We start from the raw sequence: 14259 nt of genomic DNA, 5'->3' as shown, positions 1-14259 counted from the left end.
GTCGCATAGTGTGCAAAATCATGATCAGTACGAAGTTCTTTGTAGTTTGTTGTATCTGTTCTTGAATGTTGGATGTCGAGCAAGTCATCATGACTCGCCGGTATTTGTATGAAAGCCTCAAATTGTCTATTTATGACAGCCTTGGATTGTAGAACAGTGAGCTAATATCCTAGGAGTGATACTTATGAATTTATTATCAAGTACGGACCGTATTGTAGGTTTTTGACATTTTCGAAAAAAACCTTACGAATTTTACGTACCTAACAACTCAATCCATTCGATACTACGTACAGTACGTACCGAACACGTACCGTACCTTACGTACCTTTCCACTAAAAGCCTATTCAATCTGTTCTTTTCAGTTGGCACGTGATGCCTTCTCGTGACAGATGACATTGTTTAAGTTTCACATAAGGAGGAGGGGCTCCAGAGACATATGGTAGCACTCGTGGAATTTTGTGGAGAGCGAGGGCTTATTGTTAACCTTGGTAAAACCAAGGATACTGCATACAAGAGATGAAACAAGGAATCATACCTTCAACGACGATCACGCACGTAGAGAGAGGGAGAGGGAGTGAGAGAGGATGAGAGAACACGTCGCGCGACATGCAAGAACGCGTCACGCGACATGCGTAGGCGTGTCAGGTCCATACAGAGAAATCCTAACCCTAAAACCTATCACATACCGCCCTCTAAAATCATAACAAGACTCTTCCGAGCTGCAGAATGACACTCCCTCCCTAATTCTCCCTTCTCTCTCTAGAGGTTGCTGATATTCTCTCTAAACCTGAATTTTATTGTTTTCTCTCTCTAGAACAGTTTTTCTAACAAAGTGCATTTTTCTCTCTCGCAGCCGAGGATGTTTCTTTCTCCTGAAAGAGTTTTCTCTCTCTAGAACTGCTATTTTCTCTCTTTAGATTTTCTGCCATATTTTCTCTAAAAGAGAGCTTCTCTCCCTAATTGTAGAAAAAGGAGCTGCTCATACCCTGAGCTAAGAGCTCTGCCAGCTTTGCACAGAGAGGATGACTGAGGACGGGGTCGCTTAGATGTTGGCAAACCCAGCTGCAATCACGTGCACAGCCCTTACACACCACCTACCCTTCTTACACCCCGAGTTTGACATAGGATGGAGCGAGCCAAGCTCGAAGCACCTCATGATTGTACTTCCCTGAGCATATAGATGTGCACCAATATCCCCTAGAGATAGAGTTCCACCAACCCCCCCCCCCCCCCCCCGGCCCCCCTATACCATGTATCTGGTATCCTCGCCTCCCATGAATCACCCCCTCCCCCCCCTACCACAGGACCATATTTTGTTACTTTGTACTTTTGTCCTTTTGCGGTAGATGGAGGACACGCATACGTATATTTGATTTGTCTCATAGATCGACTTCAGCCTCTAATAGACATAAAAAGGTCTCTCTCTCTCTCTCTCTCTCTCTCTCTCTCTCTCTCTCTCTCTCTCTCTCTCTCTCTCTCTCTCTCTCTCTCTCTCTCTCTTCTTTGCGAAACACAGAAAAGCATCTCTTGACTGATTTCAAAAAATGGGTCAAGAAATACAATGGATCTAGGGATCCATATGACCATTTAGCAAGCTTACGTGATGTGAAAGCAAAGAGAGCTTTTTCGGTTCCTACGTGATTTTGAACACATCGTGTGCACATATCAATGTGTTAAACATGAAAAGAAAGTTGAGAATCAACACCGTACACTTCCGACAGGCCCATACATGCCGTGTTTAGGAGAAAACATCAACCGTAGGCATAGTCTTCATCTACACGAATGGAAACGAACGTAGAGAGAGAAGAAAGTGATGGCTATGGTGTTTAGAGATTCTTACCATAATCAAAGAGAGGTTTTGGGTAGTCGGAAGGCTTCTTGCTTTGCCGAAAGAGAGCGGTGATGAGAGCTACGTATAGGTTTCCGTCGTACCGTTGATGTAGAGCGCGTTCTTCGCGAAAAGAGAGAGAAATATATTAAGCAATTAGAGAGAGAAAGTCTTCTTCTTCTTCTTCACGCGAGCAAGAGTTATGGAGATGGTGATGGAGAGCATGCAACACTCCGTATAGTAGATATGTATAGTTTCTCTGAGTAGTATGCAACTGGCGGCACTGAAAGCTGAGCACTCTATGCCAATTTATAGGTCCTGCAATTGGCCAAAGTGTGCCCCAAGCAACAGCAAGTAACGCCCCCTCTTCTGCCAGGAATAGCTCCATGCTTTTGGGAATTTTTTTCGAGGGGGGGGGGCGGGGGGTGGGGGGGAGCGCTGCTTTTTTTGAACAATTTCTCAGTTTGGGCTGCTTTTTGGGGCGCCTTGCCTTGTTTTTTGAAAGTCTATGTGTAAGCATCTGGTTTTCTTAGAGATCTTGCTTCTTGGTGAGAGACTACAAAAGAGTCTCTTGTGTGGCACTTTGGAACAACACAGTCAGGTACACACTTGGTGCATGAAGATTGTGACTTGCAGAGAAGATGCATATACTTGCCATACAGTCACTCAAAGAAATACCCAACCGGGGGTGCTGACAGTGGCGGTTCAGGGCCACCGACTTGTCTGCAAGGGCATTTCACTCCACAATCTCTCCATCTCCCTTCACTCTCTTGAGTTGATATCAGCTGTTTTGAAATGATAAAGTGTATCAACTATCGCAGATTGTGGTAGTTCTTAGTGTACATCCCTCCACTTGCCGGAAGACATTACGACCTTTAAGTTGCTGTCTCCCAGGGTGAGAAGACATTAATTCAGAAGGACTAAAGTTGCACTAGATGGCCATTCTCAAACTTAGCCAATGAATAGACTCGAGCTTCTTGAAGGAACTGTGGATCTCATTCCAAAAGCCATCTTGCCTCTAAAGAGCAGAATGGACTTGGGATATGAGCATGCAAATGATCTGGTGTCATCTGCGTCAGTGCAAACTTGCATATCTTTTGCCTCAAATGTTAGATCGTTCAATTTGTAGGAGTTTAGTGAGCAGGATGACGAGAATGACAACGAGATACGATACCTAAATTCAGCACACTGTTTACAACATACCGACGAGCTTCATGCTTCTTTGGCACAGGATGGAAGCGCCCAAGAAAATTAACAATATCAAAGACCATGAAGATGTAAAATAGGACAAGGCTGTACCTTTTTTAGATCTCTCACAGCAAACAGTCCAATGCAGACTTCACCATTTACCATCCACTGCCATTCCACAAGCCAAAACTAAATTGTAGCACAAGAAAAACTTACTATTGGCAATGTTTAATCAGGAACTTCCTGACGCTTCGATACCTTTTCAGTCGTACAATTAGGCTCGCAGCTATGGTTAATAAAACGACCCAAATTTCCTTTGTAACAAGCATCAATAATCTGTTAAGTAATTGCAGAGATTAGCTGAAATCAACATTAAACCACGAAGGGTTGACTGGGCAAATAAGAAGGCTCCGAAGATTTGGACAGCACCTCACTACTGTTTAATGTCATAAAATAGAAGTGCTTCTGCCCTCCCAGTGCATACCGTTTCTGCCGGGCTTCATAGGAAGCCATATTCAGTACCTACATCAATTCACAATCACTAAGTAGTTGATAATACAACCATCACGTGCATTAACTTGAATTTTGAGAGTACTCGAGCTCTAACCTCTCCAACATACTCGATGATAAACGCTCCCTTGGGAATATCCTCCAACACTTGCAAACCAAAGCCCTTTTGCCACAACGAAGCCAGTTCACCTTTTTGTATGATCACCTTTGAAGGTTGGAGCAAGCATCTCCACAGGGACAGGTTTGGGAAACGCATTCAATGTTCAACATGCGATTATGACAATCTTCCCCGCACCCAAGGCTCCCATCCTTGGAAGGTTTGCACATACACACCATTTTCTGCAACCAATAACAATGTGGATAAGGTTAGTGTAAAGCCAGATGCCATAGTAATCTCCCTAATTAATCACATTTTGAAGACGTAAGAGCTCATAACCAGTCAAAGATACTCAACCATGACAAAGCCAGTTGTAAAATAATAGAAAAAAGCAAAAGTGGGACTTACAACCTTACATACAAACAAAGAGAGGAACATAATTTTGGCTTGGCATGTCTCTACAAGCATTTGGCCATGTGTTTAAAGCCTGATAAAGCTAATATTAAAAAAGATTACACTAACAACTAGTGCCCAAAAACAGAACTTTATGGCAGCAATCTAAGGCATAGCTCAAAAAAATAGCTAGCAGATAAATGCTTGGACCTGACGTGTCTCATTTTCAGTTACCTTTGACCATGTTAAACTTTTGCTTGCAAAACCAGACTAACAAACTGAGAGAGGATACAACAGGAATGGAATCTGGCAACACCACATCCGGTCAATTCGAGACACAAAAGCAAAGCATGCATAGATAAGCTGAAAACTAGTACTTACCTCATCCAATGTTTCTGTTTTCCTGCAACGATGCTGAAAAATGTTATGTTTGATCAAGGTCCAGGTAGAGTGTGGCTGGCCTACAAAACGCCACAGAGAGAAATAATTGAATGAAATTTGTGATGTGGCATTGATGATCAGTCACTATCCGCTCATGACCATTGCAGAGAGTTTACTTTGATGCTCAACGCCATTCATTGATGTCGAGTCTATTGCTGGATGCTTTTCATCACCTTCCTCGCAGAAAGAAACTTCTGAAAGATTCAACTCTCTATTGATTTCTGTGTTTGTCTTCTCCTGAGGTACCGAGCAGTCAGCAAACTTTTTGTTTGGATTGTCTTTGCAGAACCTAGAACCCAGTAAAAACTTTGCCTGTTCCTTAAAATTGCTGACTGATACAAAAAGCATTCAATGAATAAACTCTTTGCCCTAGCTGAAAATTTGTCTTTATAAAATCTTACCAACCACAATTCGTTGATTCAATCATCTCAATCAGTGAAGCAGGAATACAGCGCCACTTCTTGCAACTGTCACACATGACCCATCCAACTTCCATACCTGCTACCTCTGCATCCACATTACCATTTTCATATGGCAGTAGTTCCTTGTTACCTTCAGCACCTTCTGTAACACCACTCGAAACTTCCTCTCCAGCTACACCATTGTCACAGAATTTCTCAAGAGCATGCTTTTGATGGCCAGCCACACTGTGCACTGTCTCTAGACTAATGCACAAGTCCTTGGCAGTTTTTTTCTTAGACCTTACGATTGGGGGCATTGAATGCTGGTTTAGCCCTTGTCGTTTCCCAGTGGAAGATGATCCAGCAACATCCTCATGCCTGAACTCCCTTTGCTTCACAGCATGCCCTGTGCCCACAAGGGTCTTTCGCACTATGCTCTGGCCTTCCCCTGAGATTGCAGCCCTCACCAGCTCATTCTCATCCTTGGCAAATTTCTGCTCCTTTGTCAAACCTTGCTTGAAATTCTTTCTTAAACTAGCCTTTGCAGTATCTTCTGAATCTGAACTGTAATCTTTTAATCTATTCTTTTGGATGGCATTCAAGGAAGCGTGATCCTTTCCTATCAAGCTACCCTTCTCTGCTGTTTTTTGCTTCATTTCTGCAAGATATCCTTTATTTTTTCCTTTATGACCTTTCTCACTTGCAGGCTTCAGATCAGCAGCTTTGCAAAGCTTCTTTTTCCTCTGAAAAGCCTGAACTGTAGTCTTTCCCTTAACATCATCAACTTCCCTTACATCTGAACTTTCCATTAAGATTTCCTCCTTTATTTTTGAATCTCTGGCGTTCTCACCTCCAAATTCAGAACCAAATTTCCCGTACAATGAAACAGTTCTTTTTGTCTTTGGCGTGGTCTCCAAAAACTTTCCTATTCTGTCCGCCTTCACATAATCTTCAAAGTCATCAAAGCTTGTAGAGCCACCCCTTTGTTTCTTTGGAAGTTTTGGTTGCCTCCTCACAAAGCTGTAAGGCTCCTCGCATGCATCACTATCCGACTTTATGTCATTATCACTTGCATTCTGTTCGTATGAAATTTCAATTTTGGGCTTTCTGCCCTTCTGAATCTTCTTCAGTGCCTGCTTTTCTCCATCTCTGACTCTACTTGCAATAGTTTTTGCCAATCTGACATTCTTACCATCTGATGGCGATAATTTTTCCTGCTTTTTCTTCGAAAAGGGAACATCATGGCTTTCATCTTGCTCATCTGCAGTGCTATCATCTCCATAATCATAGAATGATATCTCACTTAAAAAATCATTTTCAACATCGAAAATGCCATTGAAGGGAAAATGGTCTGCTATGAGTCCCAACTGTCCCAAGGGTGCCTCTACAGGTTTCCTCATCTTCATAGACGCACCATGAAAACTTGGTTGATATGCTTCGAAAGCTCTGATAGGATTGAATTCTGTTAGCCTTTAACCATATGGATATCACATTAAACGAGTACCATTTCTGCACCAAGCAATTTGAAGATTAAAATGTCAGAAGGAAAAATGTTCCCAAAAATATCACAAAACAGCATTACAAAAACAACAAACACCATATAAAAAATATGTGTACCACAGACACCAAACAGTTTTAACATTGAAGCATCAAAAAAGAGAAACTGAACTGTCTCCAGAAATATCAGAAAGGAGAAATGCATACCATGCACACCAGGGAGATACAAATTGCAGTCAATTTGTCAGTAAATCTCTTCCTTGAAATCAAAGTGGATGAGTACGACAAGTACGGTACAAAAAAGATGTTAAAACATGTTGTGCAGTATGGGTAATCACTACCCGTACGAAAAATTCGTTAGATATTGAATACAAATAGATGTACATGTCTGCTTATGCATGCTTGCATACATGTAAATGTATGTATACATACATGCATGCATGTATATACTATACACACATACGTACATGCATGTATGTGTCAAATACACACGCATGTATGTGTATTTGTGTGCAGTATAAATAACAACCAATACGTACAGTACTGAATACTGGTACAATAAATACACGTTTGGAATGCAACCTTGATTCGAGAAACAACAGTTTTCATCATCTGTTTCTAATGAGCCAAAGATAGTGGGTATCCTTGATGATCAGGAAGATGATGAAATAGAGTTTTTGGTGCAGATGAGGAGAGAGCCTGTGTATGATGAAAAAGAAACATTCTTACAGAAATCTCATCCTTAGCTTATCATCCAATAATGAATACTAAGGAGAGTTTAGGCAAGACATTCATTTCTTGGTCTAATTCGCTATCAGAATTCAAGGACTACAAACCAGTAACAAGAGATTGTGTCAAAGTCCACCAACCACACACAAGATAGAAACATTCACCAATACGAACAAATAACAAAGAGTCGGACGGTGCTTCATATTATAAAAACAAGTGAGGCATGTGAGAAGATGCCCCATATCACAAACCCATTCCTCTTTGAAAACGGATAGCATTATCCTAGCAATGATGTACGCATTTCTGTGGGATCACGTTGCAAGCATTGTGCCCGTGGTCATGGCACATTGGTACAAGGTAGAGCTATGTGGACTTCTCTTGCGATTGATGATTCTTCGGTAGGCATCACGTGTATCTATGCTCCCACTTCAGCTTATGAGAGGGCTTAGTTTTGGCAGCAGATTGTGGATGTATTGCCTACTCTTGATTCATGGATTGTTAGGGGAGATTTTAATAATGTAGAGACTTTTGCGGATAGGCAGGTAACTATGCCACCTACTTTGCCCTCTATTTCACCACGTGAGAGAGATGCTTGGGGGATTCCTTTTTGCAGTGCCCAACATGTTCCATCCTTGACTCACACACCGCAGTCTTTGCAGTTTTCATGGGGTTTCTGGAGACAGTTAGGTCGCTTGCTAGAGCGATTAGATAGATTTTGCGCTCACACTTGGGCAGAAGAGACTATACAAAGGTGGGTTGAACCCTACAAAGGAGGGGATGTATTTGGTCCTCCCTTGTACATGTAGGCAATGCAAAATAGGATACACATAACTAGCACACGACTGGCTGCCAATATGAAAGGACAGGGGTCTAGGCAAACTGACACTCCTCCCATCAAACCCCTTGTTAATATGTAAACAGGGGCCCCTATTGCCGGTCATTTCCATGGTGGCATCAACAACTCCAATCTTTTCATCTATATTGCTTCAACAAACTACGACCTCACCACTGCCATCCTAGCACTATCCAACATATTTCCACTACCCTTTTTAATGTCGTTATCAACAATAATGCCTGTGTGTGTGTGTGTGTGTGTGTGTGTGTGTGTTTGGTCTTGAGTCCCACCGACATAGTCCCATTGTTGGTGGGCGCCCTATTTTAGGGTTATTATTTTCCTATCCTGGGGAGACTATTTTGTGGTTGGCTGACCTACCTATAACAGGTTTTCCAAGAAACTCCACTCGTACGTGGCATGTCTCTTCTCTTGATGACTAGTATCATCTAAACACTTCCATGAGTCAATACAGATTGCCTATATCAAGTAAGAAAGCTCTATTTGCGCAAACATGAATATCTTGTCTGAATAGGTAGCAGAAGATGCGATGAAGATGCGGTCTGGCATCTTATCCGACGGACACCTCGACTCCAATCTAGCTCAACTCTGATAGAATCCTCATACACACGAGAACACCTACAATGCCACATACATGTACAAGGCAATTGTGGAGAAGAGAGATCATTGAGATAGAAAAAGCATAGTTACCAAAAACGAAAGGTCAGAACAGGGGACGGGGAATGGGGAACAGAAATGGGTATGAATTCACATTCCCTGCTAGAAATGCTCACGTCCGTAACAAGGAATGGGGATTCGGAACGGGAAGTAGGAATGGGGATGGGGAACAAAGACCTAAAAATGGACATTCCATGTAACTATGAGAAAGAGATTGGACATCTCAAAACACGAGAGAGAGAGAGAGAGAGAGAGAGAGAGAAATGAAATGAAATGTTATATTAAACGTCTTCAAAAGGCCAAAGTGACCTATGAGACCAAACTGATACAATCTTTGTGAATCTAATACAATGTCTGGGTACAAAATAAAAATGAAGTAAAGTGAAAAACTAAAATCATCGTCATCAATCATCAATGCCCGAGGATGCCCGGCATCGGGCGTTTCCCGAGAAAGTACTGCATCGGTCGTTCAAGAGCATCGTCAATGTCTGCCTCTGTAAATAGTCGTACTGGACGTCTCCCATGTCGTGCTAGAATAGTCATGATCCTTTGATGGAGCCTCTGTCGATGTCGTGGTCACCCTCGTAGACGTGGGCGTCTAGCTCTCCCGAGCTCAATGGCTCTATCAACTAATATACCTCTGGTATAGGTGGGCTTTGAAATCTGCCGTGAGGCTCACTCATCTAACTGCCGAGTCCTTGCTCTAAAGAAATCAGTGATCTCTCTCTGTGAATGTCTCCCACTGTCTGATCTCCTCAAGAGATTCTCCCTGTGTCTGCGCAGCTCTAGCAAAAACAACCCGAGGCATCTCTGATCTTGATATCTCATGACTCTAGCCAACGGCCCAAAGCCCTCTCTGAATAGACAATGGAAGCGGCCTCGTACCTCATAGTATACCGGACAGTGACAAATGTGATGTAACTCTGTCTCTGGCTCTATATGACACAACTGGCAAATCCTGGCCTCCAATGGTACTCTCCTAAATCTGACAGTCTCAATCTCTAGCTGATGCGATGATGTGCGCATATCACCAATAGCACATCGTATCCCATGCGATAAATGAGTGTCCATATAGGCCGGTCTGATCACATATCCATCCTCTGTTAGTTGGAGAAGATGCTCTCTATAGAAAGCCATCTTCGTGCCCAACTCCTGTGTCGGCTGTATCCATGTGCTCCTGGTATCTAGCTGAATCAGATCCTGACGTATGAATCTAGTGATCTCTGTCCGTGTGAGAGGTAGGGAGGGTGCATCCAAGGAGTACTGGAACGGAGGCAGTCTATCCATGCTGAGACCATGTGACTGAAACCATGATGTAATCTGCCCATACCAGCATGTTGTATCCCCTTGTAGCGCTAGCTGTCGAGATGACACTAGGGCTAGCCAAGCATATCTGTCACTGGGGAGGTCCCATAAACTGTGCATAAAGGATACTAATCTAATAAGTGCCTCAACCACGGGAGGGGGGGCAGCTAGCTCGGCTCGCATAATCTCATGTGGCATTGAGGCCTTAGTCCCGAAACATCCGAGAGATCATCAAGACTAAAGGCCTCTCCATACATCTCCATCCATCAGTGCTAACAGATATGCCATGGTGGTCCACTGAGGGTCCCCATATCTGAACTTCGTAAAGCATAGCTGAAGCCACTAGAGTGTCAAAAAGCCAGAGCTTTTTTCGAGGCTCCTGAAACTGAACCTGCAAACACATCCTCTCCAATCCTCCCAATGCTGCATAAGCTCTCGTCAGTCTAGTCTTTGTTGCTCTCCTCAAAGAAAACACCGGTCCACTGAAGACTACCCCGAGATAGGTGTATGCATCTATATACTCCACTGTCTCTTCGCCATATGTAAATGTGGGTGCTGACCTCCTAACCCATTGTGGTGTGGTGTTAAACACCATAACCTTGGTTTTCCCAAGGTTAACAAACAATCCACTATCATGTGCAAATGTGTACAAAGCATCTAAGTGACGCTACATCCCCTCCGGAGAGTCAGAAATCAACACAATATCATCAACATACAGCAATAGTGGGATCCATGTCCCTGCCAACTTTGCTCCTCTATCACCATCCCTCTCAATGTAGTCAGAAACCTCATCCACATACATGCCAAAAAGTGTAGGAGATAGTGGGCAGCCCTATTTCACCCCAATAGTGGAGTGAACCAAATCAGAAATCCCCTCTGGAGTGCGTACATGCCCCACTACTAACCTGTACAGAGCCATGATCCCCCAAATCAACTCTATGGGCACCCCCATCTCCTGCAGTCTGCGCATCAATCTAGCTCTAGGCATTGTATCAAAGGCTTTGCAAAAATCCACAAAGCAACAATAGAGCCGTCTCCCATGTGATCTCCCCTCCTCAATAATGGCTCTAAGTGTCAGAATATGATCAAGAGTAGAGAAACCTCTCCTGAAACCCGCCTGTCTTGCTGCCCGTACACCCTGTCTCTCTGCCCATCTACTCAACTGCTGCTCAAGGATGGATGAGTACAACCGTGCCACAGTGTGTCCAATCATGATAGTGCGGTAGTTCCCAGGCTCCATAGGGTCCCCTGACTTGAAGATAGGTACGATGGTAGACAAACTCCAAGTATCAGGTAGGCCCTCGCACATGGCATGATTGAACATCACTGCTAGAAGCTCTGCAAGAAGATCTCTGGCATGTATAAAATGCTCTGCCACTAGGCCATTGTGATCATATGCTCTCTTGGTCCTCATCCTGTCAATGGCCTTCTTTACCATCTCGGCAGTAAAGAAAGCACGTGTGTGGGCATGGCTCTGGCGGATCCGGAAGAGGTGGCTGCCCCGAGACTGTGTAGAGGGATGATGCATTATGACCCCATACCTCCGTAGAAGTGATGGCTGGTGCGGAAGAGTGCCCATGGAAGAGTCGTCATGCCTCGCCAGAGTCCTGGCTCAAAAACAGCTGGTATAAATCCTGTTCTAATCGAGCTAGAAACGCCCTCTTCTTCCGTCTCACCAACTGTCGAAAAGCAATCCGTGACTGCCTATGAGTGATGACTCCTAGAAGCTCCTCCCTCTGAAGTCGAGCCCTCGTCTCTCTGCACTCCTCATCATACCAACTGTTCTGGGGTATGGTCCCAGCATCTCGTCTCTGCCTAGGCTCAATGTGTGGGTATGCCTATGCTTCTGCATCTGCAATGTCTCTGTCAATGTGTAAGTGAGCTCCTCTAGAGGTCTCCCTGGCTCCTCTGTGCATAGGCGTCTGTATATACCATCTATGTAGACAGAATCAGTCTCCGAAGTAAAAGTGTATCGGGTATGAGTAGATGTTTGAGCCAGTCGAGCTGTGTTGAACTGGAATGAGACAGTAAACGTGAGAGAGAGAGAGAGAGAGAGAGAGAGAGAGAGAGAGAGAGAGCTCCATGTTGATAAGCTGCATATACAAGGTCCAAGGGTGGTTCAACATAGATGTGATATGCCCTCGATGGATAGACCCCTAGTATATAGAACTACTACAGCACCCTTTTCTCGTAGATCTACTACTTTAACCTAACAATTCTAATGTGCACAGTTTAAATAATCTGAATTTCAATTAAAAGAATAGCTAATTTAGCAGCATCCCTCTAGCTTCTAAACAGTTGTCCTCGATTGTAGTGCTTGTAAATCCTACTTGGTCATCCTAGGAGCGTCCAGAGGGGAGTAGTTCTTTCACTTCACTGTGCATACTTCCTCGTGATCTTCCACGCCTAAGTTGCTGATCACCGTGCTTGTGTGTATGCGGGCTCTACACTTGGTGTGTACTACTCTCTCTCTCTCTCTCTCTCTCTCTCTCTCTCTCTCTCTCTCTCTCTCTCTCTCTCTCTCTCTCTCTCTCTCTCTCTCTCTCTCTCTCTCTCACCAAAGTTTAATGGGTACTTGAGAGGCTTCTGAAAACTCTTATTGTGGCTTGTGGGCATTTTGAGTGGCTTTATGGGTGGTGGTGTGTATGTTTTAAGTCCTATAATAGTTTGTACACTAAGGTAATTTTTTAAGTAAAAGAAACATCATGTCTTCACCATTTTGGCCTTGGGCAAAATCCAGAACTCCAATTTTTCCATTTCCGTTTCTAAAAATACCAAGATTTTCAACCAAAGAACACCAAAAATTCCCAGTCATGCGAGGATCTCTATCAGACACAATGGACTTTGGCATCCCAAGATGCTTAAAAATCTCAGCCAGACAATTCTAGCCATATGATTTCCTTTATTAGTCTTCTTGACTGGAATAAAATGATCTTGTTTACTAATCTATCCACAATAGTCCATACTACATCATTTCCAATCTGATTTTAAGGGAGATCCATGATGAAATCCAAGGGTATACTCTCCTCAGGCACGAGTAAAGGTTTAAGTAACCCACGAGTCTTGTGCCAATCATACTTCACTTTTTGGCAAACCAAGCATCCTCGTACATACCGATCTATGTCTACTTTTAGGTTTGACCAAAAAAAGTAGCGTTCTAAAGCTAGAGTCGTAGGCAAAATACCTCTATGGCCCACAAAAGGAGAAGCATGGGCTTCATCCATAATCTTTCGTCTTAACGGTGCTGCCACACACCTTGCTTGGTGGTGATAAAGATAACCATCCCTAATGGAACAAGGATAAACAAACTCACCATGCCGTAATGTTTCCCAAATACAAGAAAACTCAAGGTCTGTTGGGGGCATCTCAAGGAAAGATTCCAATTCTTGGCGATATACTGAAGTGATTGCATTCACCTTAGGCCATCTTGAGAGAGCATCTGTTGCTACATTCTGCTACTAGACGTACAAAAAATTTGGAAGTAAAACATACAGAGAAAATTGGCCCATCTCATCTGTTTCTCAAATAATTTCCGTTGAGGTAGGAAATATCTTAAACTCTGTTAATCCGTCTTGAAGGTAATACTTCCAAATAATTAGAGCATGCATAACATCCATAAGTTTCTTCTCGTAGATAGAAGCATGCAATTCTACATCCTTAAGCCATCTACTTTCACAAGCCACTGCATGAGCTTCTTGGTTAAGCATTGCCTTTCTGCAATCGCCAAAAGCATTGCAGTGTACTCAAATGGCTTTCTCAAATCCGGTACTATCAAAATAGGACCATGGCTCGAGATATTTAAGCGTTTCATAAACGGCCTTTTGCCTCGTACCCCATTTGAAAGGAATCTTCTTCTAGGTTAATTCAGAGAGGTCTTGCTACATTAGCAAACCCTCGTATGGATCTCCGAGAATACATGCAAAAGCCAAGAAAACTACGCACATCATGTACTATAGCAAGAGTTGGCCAACCCTGGATTTTCACCGGGTCCATGCTCTTGTGATTCTGAGAGACTATATGGCCCAAATAAAAACTCACTTTTCTTTGCATTGATATGCAACTCATGCTTTTGCAATTCTCAAAAACACTCTATCCAAGTACTTTCGATGTTCATCTTCTAATTGAGAGAAGACTGAAGACGTCATCAAAGAATACTTGTCAGTAAGGTCGCAAGATTCAATCCATCATTCGATTGAACGTGGCAAGTGCATTGGTTAAGCCAAATGGCATCACCAAAAATTCATACAGCCTAATGCGAAAAGCGGTCTTGTGCACATCTGATGATAGCCAGCTTTTAAATCGATGCAACTAAAGATACTTGCTACTTGTAGCTTATCAACAATATTGTCGATTTGTGGAA

The 14259-nt window shown here is 43.1% G+C and overlaps 2 protein-coding genes across 2 annotated transcripts in view; both read right to left on the bottom strand.

The window, feature by feature from the left end:
- Nucleotides 1–3354, bottom strand: part of LOC147434844 (uncharacterized) — a 47359-nt gene extending 44005 nt beyond the window's left edge. The window contains exons 1-2 of the mRNA XM_086491248.1: nucleotides 3275–3354; nucleotides 3128–3184 (exon numbers count right to left, since the gene is read on the bottom strand). The gene's annotated coding sequence lies outside the window, so the exon portion shown is untranslated. The remainder of the gene's footprint in view (nucleotides 1–3127; nucleotides 3185–3274) is intronic.
- Nucleotides 3355–3445: 91 nt separating this feature from the next.
- LOC147434843 (uncharacterized) overlaps nucleotides 3446–14259 on the bottom strand; it is a 45614-nt gene continuing 34800 nt past the window's right edge. The window contains exons 2-6 of the mRNA XM_086491249.1: nucleotides 4859–6367; nucleotides 4574–4746; nucleotides 4398–4477; nucleotides 3624–3865; nucleotides 3446–3538 (exon numbers count right to left, since the gene is read on the bottom strand). Of these exons, the coding sequence (XP_086347375.1) occupies nucleotides 3728–3865; nucleotides 4398–4477; nucleotides 4574–4746; nucleotides 4859–6264 (1797 nt within the window). The 5' untranslated portion in view covers nucleotides 6265–6367 and the 3' untranslated portion in view covers nucleotides 3446–3538; nucleotides 3624–3727. The remainder of the gene's footprint in view (nucleotides 3539–3623; nucleotides 3866–4397; nucleotides 4478–4573; nucleotides 4747–4858; nucleotides 6368–14259) is intronic.

The sequence above is a fragment of the Adiantum capillus-veneris genome, chromosome 19 (genome assembly GCF_014529385.1).
Source record: "Adiantum capillus-veneris isolate H3 chromosome 19, ASM1452938v2, whole genome shotgun sequence".
NCBI classification, from domain to species: Eukaryota; Viridiplantae; Streptophyta; class Polypodiopsida; order Polypodiales; family Pteridaceae; genus Adiantum; species Adiantum capillus-veneris.
The sequence above is the reverse complement of the archived record's forward strand: the minus strand, read 5'-3'. Positions and strand labels throughout refer to the sequence as shown.